At 47.3% G+C, this 27,946-nt stretch overlaps 1 protein-coding gene across 1 annotated transcript in view; it reads left to right on the top strand.

The window, feature by feature from the left end:
* The window catches only part of FAM20C (FAM20C golgi associated secretory pathway kinase), a 167,835-nt gene that overhangs the window by 105,925 nt on the left and 33,964 nt on the right, over positions 1 to 27,946 (top strand). The window contains exon 4 of the mRNA XM_060260735.1: positions 27,041 to 27,133. Coding sequence (XP_060116718.1) covers positions 27,041 to 27,133 — 93 coding nt within the window. The remainder of the gene's footprint in view (positions 1 to 27,040; positions 27,134 to 27,946) is intronic.

Here is a 27,946-nt window from a genome sequence, read left to right as displayed (position 1 = left end):
CTCACTAGGTAGCACCCAGCAACCAATGGGAGGATTGGGGGAGGGCACAACATCATTATTTTTAAAATGCAGCCTCATGTACTCGCCAGAAGTTCTTCCTGGAAGGGACAACAGGTACTCTAAGAATTGCTGGAAATTCTATGTTTTTTTATGGCAGGATATGTTTTTAATGTAGTTTAATGGTGAAAACCATAGAGTTTCTGGCAATTCCTAGTAAGTATCTTTGTCACTTCCAGCAAGTATCCCATGCTGCAAAAGAGGGAAAGGGAAAGGAAGATCCCACCACCACTCCAAGTAGTGGCAGGAAATGGGACTTGAGGGCGGGGAACCCCCCGCTCCCTCCGGGAGTTTGGCAGCCCTGCCAAGAAGAGCAGCATTTCTCTTCCCTGTCAGTCATATTTTTATTAGCTGCTCTGCTGTCCTTTGCATGTTGCCGCGATGCCCAGCTGAACAATCGCCCCATTCATTTTTGCTCTCTTTACCTGTCAGCGTTGCCTTTGTCATTTGTTGCTTTATTGAAGTGGGTGAATGAGGTACAGACCTTCAGTTCCCTTTTCACTCTCCTACTCCCCGCACATTTTTTGCCGGAGGCCTTATCGGAGTGACATTTTGTGATCCGTAGAGCACGAAGATTGTACAGTGTGCATTGGGAACGATATCTCGCCAGACCATTTCTTGTTTCGCTTGGCGGCAGATGTTTTCTATAAAAATAGATGTTGTCCTGAGCATTGAAAAAGATGGGAGGAAAGAAGGGAGGGGAACCCGGTCTGCCAGGAAAATGCCAAGGGCTGAGTCCACACACTATTAGCTATTGCACCATCATGTGCAACAGCAATCATTCCAAATGAGTTGGTCGGTGCGCCAAGGAAAATCTGGCCCCAAACAATCGCTATAGTGCAATATCCCATGAGCTATGGATGCAGCCCCATTTCCACCCTTTCAGTTTTATTTCCCCTTTGTATATATTGAATTCCTGGATTCTTTATTTCCATCCACTGTTTCCAGTTTCCGTTCATATATTGGTTCCCACAAAACGTTTGATTTTTTTGTTTCAACATTAGTTGTATGCTAATAAATTGGCATGCACAATAGTAAATATTCACTGGAATGATCCAGGGCCATATGCGGCAACAAAGGTTGCAAGCTCCGGATTGGCATTTTGGGAGGTGGGGCCTGGGGAGGGCGGGGTTTAGGGAGGGGAGGGACCTCAGAGAGATAGAGTGCCATAGAGCCCATCTTTCAAAGCAGACATTTTCTCCAGAAGAACAGATCTCTGTTCTCTGGAGATGTTGCAGTTCCAGATCTCCAGGCCCCACCTGAGTTTTGGCAACCAAGAAACAAACTAACCGTGGATTAATAACAAATAGTTCTTAGAAACTAAGAAATCTCTAGGGTTTGTAGAATCTTTCGGGATCAAGTGCCGTGTTCTACTGGAGAAAGTTTTCCTTCCAGACGTTTTGTTCTCAGCTGCGGAGAACATCCTCAGTGGCGTTGCAGCCGGAGCAGGCGCTCTGACCTTGGCTGCTGTGCATTGAGTGGGGCCAGGGCTGCTGGAGAGCTGCTGTTTCTAGGCTGGAGGGGGTGTGATGAAAGGGCAATTGGTTTGTGGATGTGCCCATTGTAAGAAACCTCTATTTTGCAATAGTGGTATATCCAAAATCATCAATAATTAATGTTATCATTAATGTTATCTTTAATTATTTTGGATATACCGTTGTTGCAAAATAGAGATTTCTTCGCTTCTAAGAATTGTGAGCCCATTGGCGCAAGTGGTAAAGCTGCAGTACTGCAGTCCAAGCTCTCTGCTCATGACCTGAGGTTGATCCCAGTGGAAGCTGGGTCCAGGTAGCTGGCTCAAGGTTGACTCAGCCTTCCATCCTTCCGAGGTCGGTAAAGTGAGTACCCAGCTTGCTGGTGGTGGGGGCGGAGTGTAGATGACTGGGGAAGGGAATGGCAAACCACCCGGTAAAAAGTCTGCCATGAAAACGTCATGCTGCAATGTCACGCCAGAGTCAGAAACGACTGGTGCTTCACCTATTTAAGAATTGTTACTTCACAGTTTGTTTGTTTGTTGGCTGCATCTCGTTCTGTGGATTGCTTTGGTTTTCTTCCTCCAGGAGGCTGGCAACCCTAGCTCTCGATTTGATCCTTGCCAGTCTGCGCAAAGATGAAGCCTGCTTCGTCCAAGTCAATAGTTTCCCCCTCCCATTGTTGTGACCCTTGGCCATGCATTAAAGAACATTAATAGCAGCAGTAAAAAAAAAAAAAAAACAAGTTCAAAGGGGTGTGTGCTTTATTGGGAGATGGCATCTCTGAGGAATTAAACATACTGAGCCCTGGGGGGTGATTATTTCTCAGCAACCACATGCCCGCTGTCACGGATGGCATAATTACCAACCGTCTTTTGGAATTTGAGGAGAGGCAACCTGGGGAAGGACTGCGATCTCTCCACTCCTAGCCCAACAGCCAGTTGGTTAGGATGCAAGATTAGGATCCAGGAGACCTAGGTGTGAATCCGCGCTCTGCCGTGGAAGCTCACTGGGCGACTTTAGGACCAGCCATACCTTCCCATCCTAACCTTCCTCACAGGGTTATTGTGTGGGTAAAACAGAGAAAGTGGGAATGTATTGAGCCACATAGGGGAGAAAAGTGGGGTAAAAATAGTGCATATTTTTTGTAGAAAAAGCCCAGGAGGCACTGATTTGCATATTAGGCCACACCCTCTGATGCCAAGCCAGCCGGAACTGTGTTCCTGCTCCAGAAAAGCCCTGAGTAAAAATGAAATAAATGAACCCTGTAGCTGTTTCACCACTACGGGAGGAGGCCTTGCGTCTGCGGTAGATTGACATGCAGAAAGTCTCAGGTTCGATTCCTGGCATCTCTCATTACAAGGCTCAGGTAGCAGGAGGTGTGAAAGACCTCCCCCCGAGACTCTGGGGAGCTGCTGTCAGTCGGAGACCAGGCTGATCTTGGTAGACGGGGGCCTGAGTCAGTCGAAGAAGAAGACTGCAGATTTATACCCTGCCCTTTTCTCCGAATCAGAGACTCAGAGTGGTTTACAATCTCCTATATCTTCTCCCCCCATAAGAGACACCCTGTGAGGTAGGTGGCGCTGAGAGGGCTCTCACAGCAGCTGCCCTTTCAAGGACATCTTCTGCCAGAGCTATGGCTGACCCAAGGCCATCTCAGCAGGTGTAAGTGGAGGAGTGGAGAATCAAACCCATTTCTCCCAGATAAGAGTCTGCACACTTAACCACTACACCAAACTGGCAGCATCATTTTGGGGGGGGGGGGGGTGTTTGGAGGTCAAAGTAGAAAAGACCAACCTTGATAGACAGAGGTTCTGATCCCATATAATGCAGCTGTGTGCATTCCTACTGCCTCATACCCACCCTGCTCTCCCTCAAAGCTCAAAGGGCTATGCATCCTTAGCCTAACAAATAGGCCAGCCCCCCCCCCCCCTTGCTTTCCTCTTGGAGCAGCAGCTGGAAAGCTGAAATTAAAAAAAAACGGCATCACTAACATTGCTGCATCCCTTCCAGGTAAAACTCATAAGTGACATAGGGCAGCTCTAGAAATTTCCAAGAACTCTATGGCCGCAGGAGTGATATAAGTGCTCTAGAGCAGGGGTGGACAAGGGTAGCTCTCCAGATGTTTTGGCCTACAACTCCCATCAGCCTCAGCCAGCGTGGCCAATGACTGGGGCTGATGGGAGTTGTAGGCAAAAAGCATCTGGAGGCCCAGCCTCAAGGTCCTCTGCCAACCCAGCACCTGGATATGACAGAGACCACAGTCCTTCTTTGGGAGACCCCTGGAGGATTCGCACCCTTGCCAACTGTACGCCCAGAAACTGGTTTCCCCTCCTGCAGCCTTCTGGGAAGCCAGCCTGAAAAACTTCCTGTCTCTCGAGGAGGCCTCCTCAGAAGTGCTGCTTCCAGACAGGAGGGGAGGGGGAAGGAGGACTAGACTAGGCCAAAGCCTTGCCTAGAGTTTAAGACTCCTCTAGCCAACTCCCAGACAAGCACAGGCCTAAAATGATGTTTCTCCACATAGGGTTTCTCTCTCAATTGCCAGTCAGCTGGCCGGGGAGGGGGGAAGCCCCACCCCCAGCAGTCATCTGGGGGCCCACCTGGAAAGAGCCCAATTTGGGAAAGGGCGGGATATAAATCCACAGAAAAAGAAAGGAAAGAAAGAAAAGAAAGAAAGAAAGAAAGAAAGAAAGAAAGAAAGAAAGAAAGAAAGAAAGAAAGAAAGAAAGAGAAAGAGCAGGTGCCGACAGCTCCCACCTTGCCAGAGGAAATTATGCCTCTTGCAGGGCGGGATCATGCAGTGTCTGCTCTTTCCAAGCAGGTGCTGCCAGCTCCCACCTCACAAGAGGCGATTCACCTCTTGCAGGGCAAGAGCCGGCAACCCTCACTCCCCTCTTTCCCTTTAAATCATTGAGGGGAAAGCAGGGGGTGTGGGAGCTGCGTCAGGGACGTGATGATGTCACTGACTGATGTCATAATGTCAGGGATGGCCGCACCCCTCCCAGAATGCCCCCCAAATCCCCCTGCCAGGGCAAGATTGAACCTGGCAGCCCTAGCCTTCCCACGGGTTGGCAAGCTCAGCCTGGCAGTCCTCCTAACAAAGCTCATAAAGGTTATTTTGGGGAAAGGACAGGAAAGCCAGCTCTGGGTTGAGAAATACCCTTGAGTTTGGGTTTTTTACCTCCTAGGTATAGGGCTGAATAGCTCACCTGCCTAACGGCCCCTTGGCAACGCAGAACCTATTCGCGAGCTAGGTTTAAATACTCCTGGGAAGACTCCATAAAACTCCCTATGCCAACAGACTGTGCACTTGTGCGTGTCCACATATAGAAACTTTGGAACATGTGTGGGAGAGCCAGTTTGGTGTAGTGGTGAAGTGTGCGGACTCTTATCTGGGAGAACGGGGTTTGATTCCCCACTCCTCCGCTTGCACCTGCTGGAATGGCCTTGGGTCAGCCATAGCTCTGGCAGAGGTTGTCCTTGAAAGGGCAGCTGCTGTGAGAGCCCTCTCCAGCCCCACCCACCTCACAGGGTGTCTGTTGTGGGGGAGGAAGGTAAAGGAGATTGTGAGCCGCTCTGAGACTCTTCGGAGTGGAGGGCGGGATATAAATCCAATATCTTCTTCTTCTAAACTGTACTTTTTATTCTGACCTGCGCTCCATACTCATTGACCCCTGTTTGAGTGAGTAAACAGCAAAGTCCAACAAATGTAAAATTGCCTTCTTGTTGTCAACTCGGAACCAATTGGTAATTGAGGCTGTTGCAGATTTTTTATATCTAATAATAATAATAAATTTTTATTTATATCCCGCCCTCCCCGCCTAGGCAGGCTCAGAGCGGCTAACAACATATTCATACAATAGTTATACAAAAACTTTTAAAACCAACGTTATCTTAAAACCATTCTAATTCACATTTAACATAATTTAACAGTGACAGTGGTATTCCGGGTGCTATTCTGTCAGCATAATGGCGAAGATCACTGAGGCAGAAGTCACTTAGGCAGATCCATCAGTTCAGCGATCCTTAATCAGCAATCCACAAAGGCCAACCTAAAAAGGATGGTCTTGCAGGCCCTGCGGAATTGGTCAAGACTCCGCAGGGCCCGCACCTCTTCCGGGAGCTGGTTCCATAGGCATGGAGCTGCGATGGAGAAGGCCCGTGCGCGGGTGTTCTGCAATTTCGCCTCCTTTGGTCCAGGGATGGTCAGCTTGTTCTTCCCTGCTGACCTCAGTGCTCTCTGGGACTCCTACGGGGAAAGACGGTCCCTCAGGTAGGCAGGTCTTCGACCATATAGGGCAGGGGTCCTCAAACTACGGCCCGCGGGCCAAATGCGGCCCGCTGAGGATGTTTATGCGGCCCGCCGGGTTATGGCAAAATCAGACCGGAAGTGACGTTCGACCTAAACTCGCGTTAGCAACACACACTTCCGGCACTGGGCTGAGGCAGCGGAGACAGAGTGTGAGGCGATACCGAAGTGAGGTGAGTTCCCAGGCTGGGGTGTGTGGTGTGGGGAAGGGAGAGAGATGCAGAAGACGGAGAACTGACGGCCCGCGGCCTTGTACAGTAACGGCAGTCCAGCCCTCCAACAGTCTGAGGGACAGTGAACTGGCCCCCTATTTAAAAAGTTTGAGGACCCCTGATATAGGGCTTTAAAGGTAATAACCAGCACTTTGTAGCGAACCCGGTATGTAACTGGCATCTAGGAGGCGCTTAATGTATTTGCAAATTGCCATGTGATGGATGGACTTGGTTCCCTGTTACCTTCGATCCCATGCCAATAAAGGTTATTATTGGAGATTTTGGGGGTGGGGCTTGAGGCATGATGCCCTGGAGTCCAACTTCCAAAGTGGCCGTTTCCCCCAAGTGAACTGATCTCTGTCGCCTGGAGATCAGTGATGAAAGCAGGAGGTTTCCGCCACCCCCTGGAAACTTCAAAACCAAGCATAAACTGTGAAAAAAATAACGGGGGGGGGGGGGGGACTCAGAACACAACTTGATAATCTAATTACAAAATTTTAAAAACAAAAACTTATGAACTAAATAGCAATAGCTTAAAGATACACAACGCAAGAAGTGAAATATCAAAAATTCGTCCTGATTGCAATAAAGTGACAACTAACAACCCTATCAAAATTACATTAATTCATTTATTCGAGACCTTTTAATAACGTCAATTTCCAGCTTCTTAAAAAGTCATGACGATTCATCCGTTCCATGAATTAAAGTGCTGGTGCTCTAGATATCATCCCACAGGAAAAGTTTCTATGTTTTCAACATACTATTTCAGTCACACCAAACTTTATGGCTTCCAGTATTCATACAGGAACTTTTCAAGGGTGAAGTTGAAGTGGGTATGCAGCAAGCCTCTAACAGGAACGCGCCTTTTACTTCTGTTTCAGGGGAAACCCTTCCTCAGAGAGGCATATCCCACTGTGTCATCTATCACTTGCGCACAGCACTCAGGCATGGAGAAAATCTCCTAGCTTTTTGTCTTAAAAATTTTGTAATAGATTATCAAGTTGTGTTCTGAGTTTTTTCCGTTAATTTTTTTCACGGTTTATGCTTGGCTTCGAACTTTCACTGTGATACTCCAGGCGTCCCAACCCCCTGGAAACTGGCAACCCTAGCTGTTGGCCCCACCGCAGGACCCTTGGGGAGAAGGGGCAAGAGGCAACCACTGCGCTTTTCTCAGTCCTCCAGCCGGCTTCCTCCGGTCTCATTAGAGGCCCTTCATCCGGCAGAAAGCTGACGCAATCGCTAACCGAATGGGTTTCTGTTCAGCTCCTTGCTGTCTTTAATTCCCAGGACGTTATGGCCGCCATCCAGGAAGCCCATTTATAGAAGCAATTTAGCCAGGCCCATCAATAGACCGGAGCGGGAGGGGGAGGGTTGAACTGTGCAGTGGAGAGACGGTCGCCATTCAAAAGGAGAGTGATAAACAGTGATTCATGTTGTGATGTTTGCACTTCTGTGGGGGTGAAGGGAGCCATGGAAGCTGCTTTGATCTCCTCAGGCAGAAGGACAGTATGCCCATGGACTAGATATATATTTATTGTGCGTATTCGCTTTATTTATATCCCGCCTTTCTTCCCTATAAGGTCCCAGAGCAGCTTACGTTGTTCCCCTCTCCTCCTCACAACGACCCTGTGAGGTGGGTCAGGCCATGAGCGAGTGACTGGCCCAGGCATTGGAAAGGAATTGTGGGTAATGAGCAAGCAGCACGTGGGAAGCTGGGAGCATCCAAATTCAACTCCCAGCTCAGCTCAGGGGCTTCAGAGGTGTCCTTTGGCCAGCTATCACCTATCACAGGGGTGGCCAAAGGTAGCTCTCCAGGTGGGTTTTTTTTTTGCCTACAACTCCCATCAGCCCCAGCCAGCATGGCCAATGGCTGGGTCTGATGGGAGTTGTAGGCAAAAAACATCTGGAGAACTACCGTTGGCCACCCCTGACCTATCAGGATTCTTGTAGTCACTCTCCCACCCCCCACCCCCCACTGTATCTATGGTCATGACTGATGTAGTTGTACAGCAGCTCTTTCTAGTGTTCTCCAGTGTTCATAGAATCATAGGCTGCGATCACACACACTAAATACACTTTCAGTCCACTTCCAATGTACTTCCCAACTGCAGCTTACCGTGTGAACTGGCAAAATCCAGTTTGAAAGTGCATTATTTAGTGTATGTGACTGCAGCCATAGAGTTGGAAGGGACCTTCAGGGTCTTCTAGTTGAACCCTCTGTACAATGTAGGAGATTCATAAGTACCTACCCCCTATACCAGAGGTGGGGAACCTTTTTTCTGCCAAGGGCCATATGGATATTTATAACATCATTTGCAGGCCATAAAAAATTATCGACTTAAAAAACAGTGCTCCGCTGAGGGAGAATGATTCAGGCCAGCAAAATGAATGCAAATAATTGTTTTTCTATTTGAAGTCATGTGGGCACACACACACACACACAGTCCACCGCCCTAGGCAAATGCATAGGTCCAGGGCTTTTTTGTAGAAAAGGCCCAACAGGAACTCAGTAGCATATCAGACCACATCCCCTAATATTAGCATATTAGGTGACATACTCATTAGCATATTAGGCCACACCATCTGGGATAAGCAAGTGCAAACTGAACTGTGGCAGTAACTTTTCCAGGCCCTGCAGCAATTCTGGCCAGCCAGCCAGGCCTGAGGTGTCAAGAGTCACTCATCTTTGTTCCTCTTGCCATATGTATCCGAACAGCTAAACAATGCTAATGCTGTGCTTTGCTGTGCTGGCTTTGAAGCTTGTTGCTGCTTATCTGAAGGGAGGCTGGCATGTCTGGGAACTGGCTAGTTACTACGCAACCAAGGTCAGGAGAGATGTAACCAAGGGGCTGATAACGAACACCTGGGGTGATGAGACCATAGTAGTGAACCTGCGTAAAATCCCCCACCTTAGCTTGGCGCGCTTGACTTGAATTATAATGGTCAGGGCAAAGGTTTATAAGAGCAAGGAACTGGCAGGAGAGTCAGTTCTGACAAGGCCCATATCTGCTCATGATGCTGGAATAAAGATCTTGAACTACACTTGTCTTTTCCTTGCCTCTGGGTCTGTCATTTTGTCAGAACTCACATTACCCCTGATCGGCCCAAACCCAGACCAACGATGGCTGGTGAACAGGACCCAGCTACGGGGACAACCAAAACCACCGAGGAGGAACCAAAGCCTGAAGGGCCACGGGTCACTCCTGCCACAGTGATGGTGTGGAAAAAGGACTGGGGTTCCATGGATTTCCGGTAGAGTATTATCGGAGATTTGAGAGAGGATCCCCAACAATGCCACCGACTCTTGGGACTACAGCAGTCCTATCACCCATGGGGGTTTCAAGGCGAAGAGAGCGGAGGGGAGTATCCCCGGGCAAGCGGTATGGGGAACAGCACCACCGATTGGGTACAAGAAGCCCTCGCAAGTCAGAGCACCCAGCTCCGCGAGGAGATGCAAGCCATGCAGACCTTCATGATCCAGGAGATGCACAGTCTCACCCGACAGGTGCAAATGGTGGCGGAGTGAGTCCCAGCTGCACCCCGACAACTGGTTCCAGCGGGGGGCGAACAGCCACTGATTCCTGCAGGAGGAGAACCATTTCAAACTGGGTCACATCCCGGGAAAGCTGAACTTCCTAGCAGATGCTCTGTCCCACCTCCCCCAACACGACAGCAAGAGGGAGGAGGTTATTGACTCACTGTTCATACCCTTCCAGCTAAGCGCACTGCTCACCACGCGTGCGCAAAGTCGGAAGGAGGCGGTGGCCCCTGACGAATTCCTAATGGAATTTAAAGCAAGCGACTCTGGATAACCCACCGGGGGGGGGGGGGGGGCTTACAATTAATCAAGGCAGAGGATGGGCTTTGGCGGAAGGGGGAAAAACTGTATGTGCCCTGTGTGTCTGTCAATCACATGAACATGTGAAGCTGCCTTATACTGAATCAGATCCTTGGCCCATCAAAGTCAAAATTGCCTACTCAGTTTGGCAGTCACTCTCCAGGGTCTTTCCCATCACCTCCTACCTGTTCCTTTTAGCTGGAGATTCTGGGGATTGAACCTGGGACCTTCTGCATGCCAAGCAGATGCTCTACCACTGAGCCACCGCCCCCCATACACAATTCGAAGACACAAAGTTCATTCCTCAGCCAATTCGAAGACACCAAGTCCGTTTTTTTCTTCCAGCAAACGCATTAGGTGCCTCCTTCCTGGTCTCTCCTGTGCCCTGCTAATTGTTGGGAGGTTTTTCCATCTCCCTGCTGTGGCAACAGGCGTCTCCATTGCTCAGCTGCCTCCTTAAACCATCAGTGCCATCAATCAGAAGCATGATGCTGCAAACTGCTTGCGGAGAGGAGAAAATCCGGGTCTAAGTATCTAAATAAAAATAGATATTCTCTTATCCTGTGCTACCTTTTGTCCTGTGATTCTTTTAATTGGCTTTTCCAAGGCTTTATGTTGCCAGTTTTTAGGCTTTTCTGTATATCTGACACTGTTTTCAGTTCTTTTATTGCAGCGCTTTCTATATCTTTAGGCTTTTGCCATTTGTAATTTTTTAGAATGCTTATTGTCTGCTGACAGGGAGGTGGGGCATAAAAAGGAGGGGAAGTTTGGAAGGGCAGCAACTTGGCCCAATGGTTTGGTGAGAAATAAGCTTGGCCCTGCCTTCCTTTGCCTTAGCCAATAAGGGGGAGACACAGAACTGATGGGCATGCCTGCTGCTTTTTTCTCCTGATCTGAGCAAAGTGTCAGGTAAAAAGATGCTTCCTCTGACCCTTGGCCAAATTTTTGTGGCAGTTGCCAGGCCAGGGTGCAAGATCACTGGTGTACAGTGCGAAAATGCAATCAGCAACCAAGTTGTATGATATGGAAACTCGGCTGCCCAGATTTGGGAAACTAGTATCCTCCCATGTCTCTGTCTTCTGTTTCCAGGGAGATGGCGTTAGCAGGCAATTCTCTCATGGTCAAACTTCCCTCTTCAGAACCCCTTACTTAACAACAGTCTTTAAGTCAGTTACGCCGAAGGATTAGGCATACAGCATAATAGTTGGTTGAATATAAGTCTTATAGATCTATCAGCTGTTCACGATAAACATCAGATTATACTGCTATATAAACCATACAACAAGAATGTATTAATAAATACATAAGAACATAAGAGAAGCCATGTTGGATCAGGCCAACGGCCCATCAAGTCCAACACTCTGTGTCACACAGTGGCAAAAAAATTTATATCCACACATACACTGTGGCTAATAGCCACTGATGGACCTGTGCTCCATATTTTTATCTAAACCCTTCTTGAAGGTGGCTATACTTGTGGCCGCCACCACCTCCTGTGGCAGTGAATTCCACATGTTAATCACCCTTTGGGTGAAGAAGTACTTCCTTTTATCCGTTTTAACCTGTCTGCTCAGCAATTTCATCGAATGCCCACGAGTTCTTGTATTGTGAGAAAGGGAGAAAAGTACTTCTTTCTCTACTTTCTCCATCCCATGCATTATCTTGTAAACCTCTATCATGTCACCCCGCAGTCGACGTTTCTCCAAGCTAAAGAGTCCCAAGCGTTTCAACCTTTCTTCATAGGGAAAGTGCTCCAGCCCTTTAATCATTCTAGTTGCCCTTCTCTGGACTTTCTCCAATGCTATAATGAATGTATGAATTGACTCATAAGTAAAGAAAATACAACCAAGAATATAATTCATAAGCAATGAAAACACTACAGGGAAAATCCAATTAATCCGACTGATACAACTTCACCATTAGTGTACAGGACCATTGTCCAGAGCCCATTCTGAGACTTCCAACTCTGTGACTCTTCTACCCTCCTGAAACAGAAGCGTTACCAAAACCCAACATGCCACTCCTTACTGATCTACAGTCTCAAAAATTTGCAGATTTCCTTCGATGGCCCATCTCAAACAGCTAATCGCTCAGTGAATTGAAGTGGGTGGGTCAGTATGTCTCATCAGCAGAAGCAGTCTATGCTGTTTCAGGCTGCAGGTGGGAACTTCCATGTCTAAACTTTGAGCAAGGAAGCTGAAAATAACCCGGTCAATTCCCAGAAGCAAGAAATAAATTGGAATGGAGTTTTTGGAATGGGCCCAAACACCAGCAATGAGACGTTCTCAGTTATGCTTAGATGACTACGACGACTACTACTTCTGTTGTTGTTATTCAACTGAATTACCCTATCCCAGCTAGTGCCAGGCTCTGGGCGATTTACAGCAATAAATGAAATGTAATCATATATATAAAAAAAGTAAAACCAATTAACTAAGATAAATCATAAACCCAACGGCATCCTGTTAATATTCTCCCAAACCAGATTCCCGGACGCAGCACCGGGGGGGACACCCCATTGAGGTGGAGGAGGGAGGTGCCTGCTTGGCACCATTGCTGTTCTAATCAAAAGCCTGGTAGAAAATCTCTGCCTTTCAGGCCCTGCGGAACTGAAGATCTCACAGGGCCCTGATGTTCTTTGGCAGAGAATTCCATCTGGTCGGGGCCAGGACTGAAAAGGTCCTGGCTTTTGTCGTGGGCAGCCAGACCTCTCTAGGGCGAGGGATCACCAAGAGATTACGATCACTACGGCGTAATGCTCTTTCAGGGATAATAATAATAATAACTTTTTTAGCGGAGTGGAGGAGGCAGTCCCATAGATATGTCAGTCCCAAACCACTCAAGGCCTTAAAAGGTCATAACCAAAACCTTTAATCTGACTCTAGACCTATCCACCTGCCTCCTGGACTGCTTCAAATATACAAAGTAAGAGCAAGACTGGATTTTGGCTTTTGAGATGACATGCTTTGAAAAAGAAGCAGATGAGCGCCAGGGGAAAGTTGGCATCCACAGAAACTACATTGGTGGCCACTGAGCCCTAATCCTACATCCCACTGTGACCAGTCAGATGCTTTCCAAAAGCCCATGACTGACATTGAAATGGACACAAGGACCCTTCGGTCTTTACCCAACAATTGGTGTTCAGGTCTACACTGCCTCTGAAAATGGAAGCTCTGTTTAGCTATCAAGACTAATAGCTGAGTAATAGGAAGCAGAGAGTGAGTATAAATGGGCAGTCTTCGCAGTGGAGGACGGTAAGCAGTGGGGTGCCGCAGGGCTCGGTACTGGGTCCCATGCTCTTTAACTTGTTCATAAATGATGTAGAGTTGGGAGTGAGCAGTGAAGTGGCCAAGTTTGCGGATGACACTAAATTGTTCAGGGTGGTGAGAACCAGAGAGGATTGTGAGGAACTCCAAAGGGATCTGTTGAGGCTGGGTGAGTGGCCGTCAACGTGGCAGATGCGGTTCAATGTGGCCAAGTGCAAAGTAATGCACATTGGGGCCAAGAATCCCAGCTACAAATACAAGTTGATGGGGTGTGAACTGGCAGAGACTGACCATGAGAGAGATCTTGGGGTCGTGGTAGATAACTCACTGAAAATGTCAAGACAGTGTGCGTTTGCAATAAAAAAGGCCAACGCCATGCTGGGAATTATTAGGAAGGGAATTGAAAACAAATCAGCCAGTATCATAATGCCCCTGTATAAATCGATGGTGCGGTCTCATTTGGAGTACTGTGTGCAGTTCTGGTCGCCGCACCTCAAAAAGGATATTATAGCATTGGAGAAAGTTCAGAAAAGGGCAACTAGAATGATTAAAGGGCTGGAACACCTTCCCTATGAAGAAAGGTTGAAACGCTTAGGGCTCTTTAGCTTGGAGAAACGTCGACTGAGGGGTGACATGATAGAGGTTTACAAGATAATGCATGGGATGGAGAAAGTAGAGAAAGAAGTACTTTTCTCCCTTTCTCACAATACAAGAACTCGTGGGCATTCGATGAAATTGCTGAGCAGACAGGTTAAAACGGATAAAAGGAAGTACTTCTTCACCCAAAGGGTGATTAACATGTGGAATTCACTGCCACAGGAGGTGGTGGCGGCCACAAGCATAGCCACCTTCAAGAGGGGGTTAGATAAAAATATGGAGCAGAGGTCCATCAGTGGCTATTAGCCACAGTGTGTGTGTGTATATATTTTGGCCGCTGTGTGACACAGAATGTTGGACTGGATGGGCCATTGGCCTGATCTAACATGGCTTCTCTTATGTTCTTATGTTAGCTGTTGATGGAACTCTTTTCCCTGCAGCAGAGATGAGTGCATGTTTATTATACCAACCAGCCTTAGAAAAGTCCCCATATTTTTTTCTTAAAAAAACAAAACATTGCATTTGAGTTGATACAAAGCTGCTAGTGTAACAGGGCTCTCCGCTGACTTCCTTCTCCTTTTAATAGGATCAGGAGGGTGGGAACATGAGGTGGTTGCTTTAGCAATGGCGTGATTTCGCTTCTGAGGGGAAGCGCAGAAACAATGTCATGCTTCTCTAGGAATCGCTGGAAACCCTATGATAAAACCATAGAAACCATAGAGGTTTCCGGCAATTCCAAGAAAGGACTGATGTCATTTTCCCCAGAAGTGACATCACATTATCAAACCAACAGCCATTTGTATTTTTTTTTCTCCCACCGCTGGTCTGAGCAGCGGTGGGAGACAGGAACTGGTGGTCAGAGGACATTCGACCCTGTTCCCTCATCTGCTCTTCTCTCCTGACTGTCGTATCAAGTAGGAGTCCAGTTTGTATACCAAGTCAAACCCTTGACTCATCTAGCTCTGGATTGTCTCCTCTGGCTAAGCTTGAAAGAGAAGCATGTTGGCATGTAGCGCCCCAGGAACTTTCTCAATATATAGCCCTACATATTTTGCACTCGGGAAATGTGGGCTTTCCCTCGAGCATCTGCAACGGTTTCTCTCATACACCTCCCACTCATTTTAGCGCATCTTGGGGGGAAGGAAGTCTCTGATGGGTTGTGTCCTTTGAGGCTGTTCCGTTCAGTTCATTCTGATATTCTCATTTTTATCGCTTTGATTTATCCGTGGGGCTTAGGCCGTTTTATGTTGGATTTTGAACATCTCTCATCACAGAGAAGATAAAAGCTGTGATTTTTTTTTTTAAATATTACTCTGTCAATAAATTTTCCGCCAGACTGATTCACACATTGCAGAAGCACCAGAAGAGTCTGTCTTTGTGATTCTGGCATCAGCAGCCTTTCAGGTTTATATTGAGAAAAAGCAATACACGTAGGAAACGTTTATACTGGGGAAAGATTTATAGGAAGAACTGTCAAAGGATTACAGATTATCTGCTTGATTGATCTTCTGGCTTTCAGTCAATGCAATCTAAATGCATTTTCTTCAGTAATCAGTTACATTTTTAGTGATGTTGAAGGCACCTTATAAATAATTTTATTCTTTAATTATTCTTAACTGATATGGTACCATTGATGGAAGGTAAGGAGACGTCATTCTAGGAAAAGGTACCTGTCATTACTGACACTTGGTTTAATTTAGATTTATTTTATTTACTAGTAATAATGCCCGTTGTGGGGAGAAATACAATGGACACTAGAAATGTGCTATGTGTGAGTGTCATGGCCTGGGGGGGACTGAGGAGGGAAGAGAAAGATAGAGGGAGGCAAGGTATATTGAAAAGGCATCTGTAACCATCAACCTACCTTTACCTGTCCCTCTGACTTCAGCTTTCTGTCTCCTTCCCCCTCCCTGCAGCCTTCACCTAGGAAAAGTGTGGCTTCCATAGACTCCACCATAAAATCTCCAGAAATTTTTCAACCTGGAGTTGGCAACCATAGTCAAGAGTGGCCCCATTGAGTTCTCCCTCAAAGGCCAAAATAGGCCTATAAAGGGCCTACCCGCCACCACTTTTTACTGACAGAACCAAGTTGGTTGGCTAACAAAAGGCACAGAGGGGAAAACGAAGGAAGGTTTCCCAATGACCCAATCTTAAACACAGGACACCATATTCTCTCTCTTTCTTTCTTTCTTTCTTTCTTTCTTTCTTTCTTTCTTTCTTTCTTTCTTTCTTTCTTTCTTTCTTTCTTTCTTTCTTTCTTTCTTTCTCTCTCTCTCTCTCTCTCTCTCTCTCTCTCTTCTTTCTCTCTTTCTCTCTTTCCCTCTCTCTTCGATGTTCTGATGGGAAGGGATGCCATTTTTTTGGTCTGTGTTTTTCTAGCTATTTAGTTCCCCAGGGAACTGTTTAGGAGGAGGAGCCCTCATCCAACCTAGGGAAGGCTTTTCTTCTCTTTTCTGTGAAGCAGTGCCTTAATCCTCAGCCAGTGGAATGCAACAGACCTTGAGTGGCAGTTGATGGGCCAATGGTTGATGCATATCCCTCCGCCAATGGGAGACCTGCATTTGGCCACTCCAGAGGACTTTTATTATAGAGAGGATACACCACCCTATCCCATAAGTGGTCTCAGGGTGGCTTACAACAAGACCCATCGAAGGATAAAAGCAATAACAACTTCCAGTTTGTTTATTTTTTAACCTGTGCCTGGTTGATTTGCGCATCTTGGCCTTCCTTCTTGGCTGCCTACTAATGCTTACAATACTTAGTTGACAAATCAGCTATGGCAGTCTATTAAAACCCTGTTGGCCATCTTAAAATGCCACTAAGATGCTGCCTGCTGTGATATGTCTGGTCATTCTCTAAGAAGAGGCATTCCCTCTTCTGGCCCACACAGTGAGGAATACCTCCTGTGAGAGGGTCTCTGTTGTGATACATGTGGTCATTCTCTAAGAAGAGGCAATTACCCTTTGTGACACACACATTGGGGAAAACTGCTCTGAGAGGATGTCTGCTGTAATAGGTGTGGTCATTCTCTAAGAAGAGGTTTCCCTCTTCTGACACACACAGTAGGGAATACCTCCTCTTAAGAGAGTTGGGATATTCGTAGGCATTCTCTCTCACACATAGCAGGGAATACCTCCTTTTGTGCAATTTGCACTTTCTTCCTAAGAAAATGTTACATTTGCTATAATTTGTTATCCGGATGTTTATTCTTGTACTATATATATATATATATACACACACACACCAAGAAATCGTTAAAGAGTTTACTGGAATTGTTTGCACTGCATAAAAGATAGTTTGCAACACTGGTATTTTATTTTGGGAGTATGATAACTGTGTCTTTTGTAAGCAACTCACTGTTCTTAAGACATCATTATATTTATTGAGATGGATAAGAATTTTTGATCACATAGTTAAATAACTGTACTTTACCTTTTTTGTGGTTTCTGGCAGTCAGAACCCTTCATGGGTTTTTGAGAGGTTTTTACTGAAGGTTTTACTGGAGAGCCAGTCTGGTGTAGTGGTTAAGTGTGCGGACTCTTATCTGGGAGAACCGGGTTTGATTCCCCACTCCTCCACTTGCACCTGCTGGAATGGCCTTGGATCAGCCATAGCTCTGGCAGAGGTTGTCCTTGAAAGGGCAGCTGCTGTGAGAGCCCTCTCCAGCCCCACCCACCTCACAGGGTGTCTGTTGTGGGGGAGGAAGGTAAAGGAGATTGTGAGCAGCTCTGAGACTCTGTCCTTGAAAGGGCAGCTGCTGTGAGAGCCCTCTCAGCCCCACCCACCTCACAGGGTGTCTGTTGTGGGGGAGGAAGGTAAAGGAGATTGTGAGCAGCTCTGAGACTCTGTCCTTGAAAGGGCAGCTGCCGTGAGAGCCCTCTCCAGCCCCATCCACCTCACAGGGTGTCTGTTGTGGGGGAGGAAGGGATTGTAGGCCGCTCTGAGACTCTGTCCTTGAAAGGGCAGCTGCTGTGAGAGCCCTCTCCAGCCCCACCCACCTCACAGGGTGTTTGTTGTGGGGGAAGAAGGTAAAGGAGATTGTGAGCCACTCTGAGACTCTTCAGAGTGGAGGGCGGGATATAAATCCAATATCTTCTTCATCTTCTTCTTCTTTTTTTCCCCCTTTGAGATGATGTCTGCTCTGTGTAGACATTCTCTAAGAAAGAGGCATTCTCCCTTCCGGCACACACAACAGGGAATGCCTCCTCTAAGAGTGTATCTGCTGAGACCAGTGTTCCCTTTAAACTGAGTTAGCGTGAGCTAGCTCATAGATTTTTAGCCTCCAGATCACACATTTTTGTCTTAGCTCTGGAAGGATGGACCCCAGAACACACTCATTTATGCCGTAGCTCACCACTTTAATGTCAGTAGCTCACAAAGTAGAATTTTTGCTCCCAAGACTCTGCAGCTTAGAAGGAACGTTGGCTGAGACAGGTGTGGGCATTCCCCCATATCCCACAAATAGTAGAGAATGCTTCCTTTGATATGTGTGGTTTTTCTCTAGGATGAGATGAGGCATTCTCCGGGAACGCCTCCTCTAAGAGGATGTCTGATGGGATTATTTGTAGACATTTCCCCTTCTCCCACATATAGCAGGGAATGTGCTGTGTTGTGTCTGCTCATTCTCTTGGGAGAGGAATTCCCCTTTCTCCCACATACACAGGGGAATGCTCTCTTGTAAGAGGTTTTCTGCTGCAATAAGGTGTGGTCACAGATTTTCCAGTGTCTCTTCTGATCCTAACTTCTAGTTGCTCCTACCCACAGATATCCTCTTTGAGGAGGCCTGGAAGGGATGGGAATTTATTTAGCCAAGGGTAGCCTCATTTTGACAGAGCTTGGGAGCTGAGCAGGATCAGCCCGAGTCAGTCAGGGCCTCTGTCCTTTTCCCTGGAATGCCCCGTGGATGAGGTTGCTTTGAGTTGGTTACGGTTGGATGGTGCTTTCTTCTTCAGCATCCACCCCCCCCACACACCCATTGTTAAATCCAGGGCTTTTTTATAGAAAAAGCCCAGCAGGAACTCATTTGCACATTAGGCCACACCCCTGACATCACCATTGTTTCACGTAGGGCTTTTTTGTAGAAACCCCCCCCCCCAGCAGGAATTCATATTAGGCCGCACCCCCTGACACCAAGCCAGCCGGAATTGCGTTCCTGCTAAAAAAAAAAAAAAAAGCCTTCGTTAAATCCGAATCAAGGGCACAGTTTCTCTCTGTTTGCTGTATTTGTTATGCGGATAATGATGGGTTTCGGCATGGGCCTGGTACCCGTTCTGCGCCTGGTCGATTTTTGGGCCTCAGCCTCCCTTGCCTGCCTACTAATTTTCTAGAAGAGGCTGTATTTTTAGACCTGTTTTGCGTAGCAGGGCACTCTGACGACTCCAAAACAATCAACCGCCAGGATTTCAGAGGCCCCTGGAATACGTGCTGGATGGCTCTGCTGCATGTATCCATCAGAGCCGTAGCACAGCCAGATGTACACAGCCTCTGAGGTGCATGCCAAGGAGTGTTAGTAAAACCCTTGCTACCGAGAACTACTCTGTGCACAAAGTACACGCAGCGCTGTGCAAGGAACCGCAGTGGCCAGCTCCGAGGCATTCCTTCCGTCTCCGGGCTGCCTCTTCCGTTTAGGAGAATCTGCTTTTAGATTCTCTTGGGGCAGTCAGGATGCCACGCTTGCACAATCCAAGACGACGTGGGTGACGGAGGGAAAGACAATGGCTTGCAAGAAGTCAGCCAGCTCTTCCTCCCTCAGCAGCTGCAGATTTTATTTTATTTTTAAAGAAAGAAACAGGAATTGCTAAAAATGCACGTGGGGAAAGAGAAAGTATGTGAGGCCGTCGGGCCATTTCCATTCCCCAGAAATCCTCACCGCTGTTGTTTTCTCCCAGTTTTTGAAAAATGTTCAAAACCATCACCCCTGACTAATGCTTTGCTTAGGAAGTTCAAACATAGAAACGCCGGAGTAAACGTTCTGGAATACAGTTCCTCTGGTCCAGGGGTCCCCAACCTTTTTGAGCCTGCCGGCACTTTTGGAATTCTGACATGGTCGCTGCAGGAGGCGGAACCAGCCACAAAATGGCTGCCACAGCTTAACTTCAGTAGAAGAAGAAGAAGGAAAAAAAGATATTGGATTTATATCCCACCCTCCACTCCGAATCTCAGAGTCTCAGAGCGGCTCACAATCTCCTTTATCTCCCTCCCCCACCACAGACACCCTGTGAGGTGGGTGGGGCTGAGAGGACTCTCACAGCAGCTGCCCTTTCAAGGACGACCTCTGCCAGAGCTATGGCTGACCCAAGGCCATTCCAGCAGCTGCAAGTGGAAGAGTGGGGAATCAAACCCGGTTCTGCCAGATAAGAGTCTGCTCTTTCAAGGACAGCCTCTGCCAGAGCTATGGCTGACCCAAGGCCATTCCAGCAGGTGCAAGTGGAGGAGTGGGGAATCAAACCCGGTTTTCCCAGATAAGAGTCCGCACACTTAACATCTACACCAAACTGGCTCTCAGTCACGCAAAGAAGATTTTTATGATTTTGATCTGCGCAGCGGATCAAATCTTCAGTAGCCAATCTGAAACCCTGCTAGGCAAAAGCCCTTCCTGGCCTTGTCTGCTTCCTAAAAACACTTCGCAGGCACCAAAAAAGTTTCAGTGGGCACCCTGGCACCCACAGGCGCACCACGTTGGTGACCCCTGATCTAACCCAACATCCTGTTTCTCATAGCAGCCAGCATCGCCTTACAGGATAGCCCACGGGCAGCAGCTTTTGACCACCAAGGGCAGTTGGCTTCTGACTTTTGAAGTTAAGGTGTTGTTTGGTTGGGTGGCTCGCTGGCAAAGAAGCTGCTGTAGACTTGACTACACTGTGTTTTTTTAAAAAAAAAATATATATATAGTTGTGTGCCTTCTGGAGAGCCACTTTGGTGTGGAGAGCCAGTTTGGTGTAGTGGTTAAGTGTGTGGATTCTTATCTGGGAGAACTGAGTTTGATCCCCCACTCCTCCACTTACAGCTGCTGGAATGGCCTTGAGTCTGCCATAGCTCTTGCAAGAGTTCTCCTTGAAAGGGCAGCTTCTGGGAGAGCTCTCTCAGCCCCACCCACCTCACAGGGTGTCTGCTGTGGGGGAAGAAGGGAAAGGCGATTGTGAGCCCCTCTGAGACTGATTCAGAGTTGAAGGGCAGAGTATAAATCTGCGGTCTTCTTCTTCTGACATTTATAATAATAATAAAATTTTATTTATATCCCGCCCTCCCCGCCTAGGCAGGCTCAGGGCGGCTAACAACATTTCATAAACATACAGTATAGTGAATATAAAACTTTAAAATTAACATTATTTAAAAACCAGTCAGTATATAATTAAAATTTATAACTTAATCTGACAGTGACGATGGCATTTTCGACGCTAGTTTCTGTCAGTTTACATAACTTACATAATGACACAGGTCCTTAGACAGGACCGTATTGGCGGATCCCTTTATTAACAACCTTATTCAGCAGTCCGTATAAGCTAGCTTGAAGAGGGTGGTCTTGCAGGCCCTGCGGAACTGATCAAGGTTCCGCAGGGCCCGCACCTCCTCAGGGAGCTGATTCCATAGGGCAGGGGCCGTGATTGAAAAGGCCCTGCTTGGGTGTTCTGAAATTTAATCTCTTTCGGCCCAGGGATAGTCATTTTATTTTTCCCGGCTGACCTCAGTGCTCTCTGGGGTTCATATGGGGAAAGACGGTCCCTCAGGTAGGCCGGTCCTCGGCCATATAAGGCTTTAAACATCATTTACATATGAACCCTTTCTCCTTGGAGCTCAGAGCAGCATGCCGGGATTTCCCCTCTTCTCAATAAACTTAGGAGGTTGGTTAGATGGAGAGAGTTACTGGTAGGGTTGCCAACTCCCAGGTGGGGCCTGATACTCTCTCAGAATCACAACTGATCTCCATTTCTAATGGACAAAATGGCTGCTTTGAAGGGAGGGCCTCTATGGCACTGTACCCCACTTAGGTCCTCCCCTCCCCAGGCTCCACCCCCAAACCTCCAGGAATTTCCCAATCCAGGATTGGCAACCCCAGGCACTGGGCCAAAGCAAGCTTTGGAGCTGAGTAGGGAGCTGATCCCAATTTGCCCTGATCACCGTGTGACGTCTCGGGCTGCCAGCTCTGGATTGGGAAACACCTGGAGATTTGGGGGTGGAGCCTGAGAAAGGCGGGGTTTGGGGAGGGGAGGGACTTATAGTAGGGCAGAATGCTTCATAGTCCACGCCTTCCACAGCAGCCATTTTCTCCGAGTGAACTGATCTCTTTCACCAGGGGTCAGTTGTAATCCCAGGATATCTCCAGCCACCACCTGGAGGCTGGCAACCCAAGTGACACCGTGTTGATTTCATGTGTTTGCGGTCAGGAAATCATCCATCCTTCCTTGGTTCCACGCCAGGTCCCCCCAGCAGAACAAAAGTGTGACCTCGCACGTGAGACTTAAGTCTGTAGGTGGCACAGAATGGGAGGGGAAATCCAGCGGCACACGCTGCAGAATTAGTAATAACCATCTATACTGTCGCCTGGGAACTGCGGGGAGTTAATAGAAAAGCGAAATTTTCTGGGAATATATAGTTCCCGCAGTGATGTAATGACCGCCCCATATGTCAAACAGGCGGCAAGCGAGAAACAATTACTGTTTTCTGTAGATAGCTCTCGCTATTACAATCTGCCCCTTCTTCAAGGCCTCTTTTCAGGGTCAACATTTTCCATGTCAGGAATATGCTTCGCCTCCGCAGGAGATTAAAAGCAAGATGCTGTTGATTAGCTAATTAGAGATCCAGTTTGGTGTAGTGGTTAAGTGTGCGGACTCTTATCTGGGAGAACCAGAGTTTGATTCCCCACTCCTCCACTTGCACCTGCTGGAATGGCCTTGGGTCAGCCAGAGCTCTGGCAGAGGTTGTCTTTGAAAGGGCAGCTGCTGTGAGAGCCCTCTCAGCCCCACCCACCTCACAGGGTGTCTGTTGTGGGGGAGGAAGGGAAAGGAGATTGTAGGCCGCTCTGAGACTCTGTCCTTGAAAGGGCCGCTGCTGTGAGAGTCCTCTCCAGCCCCACCCACCTCACAGGGTGTCTGTTGTGGGGGAGGAAGGGAAAGGAGATTGTAGGCCGCTCTGAGACTCTGTCCTTGAAAGAGCAGCTGCTGTGAGAGCCCTCCCCAGCCCCACCCACCTCACAGGGTGTCTGTTGTGGGGGAGGAAGGGAAAGGAGATTGTAGGCCACTCTGAGACTCTGTCCTTGAAAGGGCAGCTGCTGTGAGAGCCCTCTCAGCCCCACCTACCTCACAGGGTGTCTGTTGTGGGGGAGGAAGGGAAAGGAGATTGTGAGCCGCTCTGAGACTCTTCGGAGTGGAGGGCGGGATATAAATCCAATAACTTCTTCTTCTAATTAGCCAGATTTTTTTTTTCTTTAAGCTTATCAGTAATATCAAGGAAGTCCCATGAAATACAACGTCTCCGGAGGTTTATCTACACAGTGAATCTTTCCAAAGAATGAAGGAGGGGGATAAGAACTGAAAGTCAAGAAATAGCGCTGTTGTGTTGCTTTGCAGATGTAATCCTGAAATTGTCATTTGCTTAGCCCAAGCTAGCCCTGTCTCATTAGCCCTTGGAAGCTACGCAGGGTTGGCCATGGTTAGCATTTGGATGAGAGACAACCTAGGCAGCCAATGGCAAACCACCTCTCCTTGCCCCCAGCTCTGCTCTGGATGGTCCAGTCTAATCCCATCTCATCAGATCTCAGAAGCTTAGCAGAATCTGTCCTAATTAGTACTTGGATGGGAGACCACCAAAGAGTTCCAGGGTTGGTATGCAGAGGCAGGCAGTGCCAAACCAATCCTGAATGCTGCTTGGCTTAAGAACTCCTTGAGGGGTTGCCATAAATCAGGGGTCCCCAACCCCTGGTCCGTGGCCTGTCAGCAACTGGGCCACGGAGTGAGGCAGAGCAGCCTCGCCATCCCTTTTGCCCACCTGGGACCTGGGCGGACGAAAGAGGCAGTGCGGCCTATCTCCAAAGCACCGCCTCTTTCATCTGGATGGGCAGAAGGGGCATCACGGCAGCGACCTTCGCCTACCCTTCATTTAAATGCCCCCCCCGTGGGGGCAGGGAGCAGCATACCCCCCACCACCACCAGTCCATGGAAAAATTGTCTTCTACGAAACCGATCCCTGGTACCGAAAAGGTTGGGAGCCACTGCCATAAATCATCTGCAACTTGATGGCACTGTCCACCACCATTTTGCCCTCACCTGGATGGCCCACGCTAGGCCAACCTTGTTAGATCTTGGAAGCTAAGCGGGGTCCGTACTTGGATGGGAGTACCAGCAAAGAAGACCCTGCAAAGGAAGGCGTTTGCTCCTCACTTGCCTTGAAAGCCCCACGCTGTAGTTGCCATGAGTCGTTTGTGACTTGATGGCACTTCTGCACACACAGATGAGAGTGGTGAGCATAATTTGGGAAGGATCTGCAGAAGCACCAGGAAATTTATTTATTTATTTTTGATTTGATTTGATTTATATCCCGCTCTACCCCACAGAAGCGGGCTCAGGGCGGCTCACAACATAAAGGTTCTAACAGTAAAATTCAAATTTTAAAATACAATAGCAATATACGTAATTAAAACATTAAAATCAATACATCAATCCAACAGTGCGCTATCTATAGACTTCCTTCAGTATTTTGGTACCGGTCAGTTATAGGCCAACCGGAAGAGGACTGTCTTACAGGCCCTGCGGAACTGTCCAATATCCCGCAGGGCCCTGACCTCTTCCGGTAACTGGTTCCACCAGCAAGGGGCTGTGATTGAAAAGGCCCTGTCCCTGGTTGACTTCAACCAGGCATCCTTTGGCCCGGGGATTACAAGGAGATTTTGAGAGCCAGATCGCAGTACTCTCTGGGGAAATGTTTCTACCTGGTTGCCGTGAGCGAAATTCTGCAATATGTGGAAGCACCAGACAATGCTTCCACGTAGGAGTGATGTGTGGCATTCTGAAATGAAATTATGAATAAAGATGCCAAGCAGTAGTTCAGCTCAAAGTCCGTTCCAGACGAAGACCCCAGGATTTATTATCTCAGTTTCAATTTTATAACATCTTCAACAGTGGAATGAGCTTAAATGAATTGTTCTGGACCTCAACGTTCATGGAAATTATTCCTGAATATTTTTACTTAGTATTTGTGAAATTCCAATATTATTGTTATGGCGCTTTCCACCCAATTTCAATCATTTCCCATCTTAAGTTAAATTTATTTCATAGGAATCAATCCTTGATGTGCGTGTGTTACATAGAATGAAGGATTGATTCCTATGAAATAAATTTAACTTAAAATGGGAAATGATTGAAATTGGGTGGAAAGCACCATAACATTAATATTGGAATTTCACAAATACTAAGTAAAAATATTCAGGAATAATTTCCATGAACGTTGAGGTCCAGAACAATTCATTTAAGCTCATTCCACTGTTGAACATGTTATAAAATTGAAACGGAGATGATAAATCTTGGGGTCTTCGTCTGGAACGGACCTTGAGCTGAACCACTGCGTGGCATCTTTATTCATAATTGCCTAGTGTCGGGTTGCTGTTTAAATTTAATCTTTACCGTCACTCCAGTATTTTGGGGGGTTTTTTGGCATTCTGAAATGACACATTGGAAGCACTGCTTCACACACTTGACCTTTCTAAAGAGCTCTCACACATACTGCCTGCCCAGCTGGATATAGTTTCCTTTTTCTTCTTCTCGAGTGCAGAAGGCACATTGCTGGTAGCTCCTGAAGCACAAAGGAAGTGTCATGTTGTTTCAAAGAAGCGTCGCAGCTGCCAAAGTTGCAAGAGAAATGCGATGACTCTGGGAAATTTTTATAATTCCTTGTGACAAGGATTCGATAAAATGGCACCCTGTCTGTCGAGCTCTTCGTATGGATGATATAGATCTTGTTAAGCTCTCTGTGCATGTGGCTGCCGCCGTTCATCATTGGATATTGCACTAATGTGCAATATCCAATGATGAATATTGCACTAATGTGCAATAGCAATGTTTCACAATGGGATTCTTCTGTGTGGACAAGCCAGTCCTTTTGTGAGCTATTGCTGTTGTGCAACAATATTGCAATAGCCAATGATGTGTGGATGAGTCCTGTATGCACGTTGAGAAGGGAACAGTATTTATGAAAAGCAATTTTCTCATGCATAATGCCCAGACTGTCTTACAGAACTTCACATGTGGATATCTTGCGCATGCACTGAAGCAGTGTGCTAGCATGTGTGACTCCACAACGTTCAAGATCCAACATATGACATAGGCGTTACCTTGTTTTTCTACACAAGTAGACTTGCCAATCCCCAGGTGGGGGCAGAGAATCCCCTGGTTTGGAGGCCCTCCCCCCACTTCAGGGTCATCAGAAAGCACAGGGAGGGGAGAATGTCTGCTGGGAACTTTCTTATTCCCTATGGAGACTTGTTCCCATGGAAAATAATGGAGAATTGATCCGCGGGTATCTGGGGCTGGGGGGGCTGTTTTTTTAGTTAGAGGCACCAAATATTCAGTATCAAATCCAGTGCCTCTCCCCAAAGTACCCCCCAAGTTTCAAAAAGATTGGACCAGGGAGTCCAATTCTGTGAGCCCCGAAAGAAGGTGCCCCTATCCTTCATAATTTCTTATGGAAGAAGGGCATTTAAAAGGTGTGCAGACTCTTTAAATGTGATGGCCAGAACTCCCTTTGGAGTTCAATTATGCTTGTCATACCCTTGTTCCTGGCTCCACCTCCAATGTCTCCTGGCTCCACCCCTAAAGTCTTCTGGCTCCACCCCCAATGTCCCCTGCTATTTCTTGAATTGGACTTGGCAACCCTATACACAAATGGGCTTCCTACAACTAAACAAGGAATGCAAATATAAATTAAGATATCCTCTCGATGAGATATCAGACAAGCTGAAGAGATTTCTGGCAGCTTTCTTTTTTGCCCTCCGGCATACATCTGGGCTCCCCGTCCACAATATGTGTGTAATAAAATTGGCCTACTTTACAGGGCTGTTGGAAAGATGACAGGAATAATTAATGTGATGCACTTCAGACTTCTGAGCTGTTCTAGAGCGACATTAGAGAGATTACTAAGCCAGAATTGAGAAACTAATATGTTTTTATTCTAGCACAAACTTGTTTGATCTTGCTGGATTCATGGGGTGTATTATGAGGGAACAGAAATGAATACTGAAGTCCTCTCCCCACACATACATTAGTATAAAATTCATACTGGTCTCTCCCTCTCTTTTTCAGACAGACAAGAAAGCAGGAAACTCCTCCAGACTTCTTTTATTTCTCAGACTACGAAAGGCATAATGCTGAAATAGCAGCATTCCATCTGGACAGGTAAGCCCACGACATGAGAACTGGTTTTTAAAAAATGAACTTGGGGCTATCCAGAACCAGAGTAAATTCTCCTGCAAACCTCCCACATTGCTTGGGAGGGGTCTGAACAGTTTTTTTAAAAGGGGAGGCTGAAACAAAATGGTATCAAGATCCTGTGAGACTATTACCGTTTTCGCACACAGCTTACCTCGCAATCACAGTCCTGTTCCCTCTGCAGCGTCCGGTCGGATTTCCCATTATCTGCGCCGAAGTTACAGGAAGTGCCGCGGCTTTTGCGTAGCAAACATAAACCGCTAAAACCCAGTTTACGTTTGCTACGCAAAAGCCGCGGCACTTCCTGTAACTCCGGCGCAGGTGGTGGGAAATCCGACAGACGCTGCGGAGGGAACAGGATTGTGACTGCAAGGTAAGCTATGTGCGAAAACGGTCTATTTTTCAAGACCATGGCAGCCATTTTGGATGACCTTGGCAACCACAGAAAACACTGGCAGTGTTGTTGGCGGTTGGCCTGCCCTAGGCAACCTAAAACAGTGCACAGGCAGGAAGAAAGGAAAATGAATGGAGCAAAGGCTAAGTGAGCAAGAGGAGAAGCAGAGCCAAAATTAGGGTTGGGAAATCCCTGGGTATTTTTTTTTTTGAGGGGGGGATTACACAGTTTGGGGAGGGGAGGGATGTTAACTGGGTATAATGCCACAGTGCCTGCTCATTTTCAGCCACTTTCTTCAAGGGAACGGTTCTCTGTTGTCTGGAGATAAGTTGCAATTCTGTGAGATCTCCAGACCCCTCCTGGAGGTTGCCAGCTCTAGCTAGAAC

The sequence above is a fragment of the Heteronotia binoei genome, chromosome 20 (assembly GCF_032191835.1).
Source record: "Heteronotia binoei isolate CCM8104 ecotype False Entrance Well chromosome 20, APGP_CSIRO_Hbin_v1, whole genome shotgun sequence".
In the NCBI taxonomy this organism is placed as follows: domain Eukaryota; kingdom Metazoa; phylum Chordata; class Lepidosauria; order Squamata; family Gekkonidae; genus Heteronotia; species Heteronotia binoei.
Note: the sequence above shows the minus strand (reverse complement) of the source record. Positions and strands in the feature narration are given on the sequence as shown.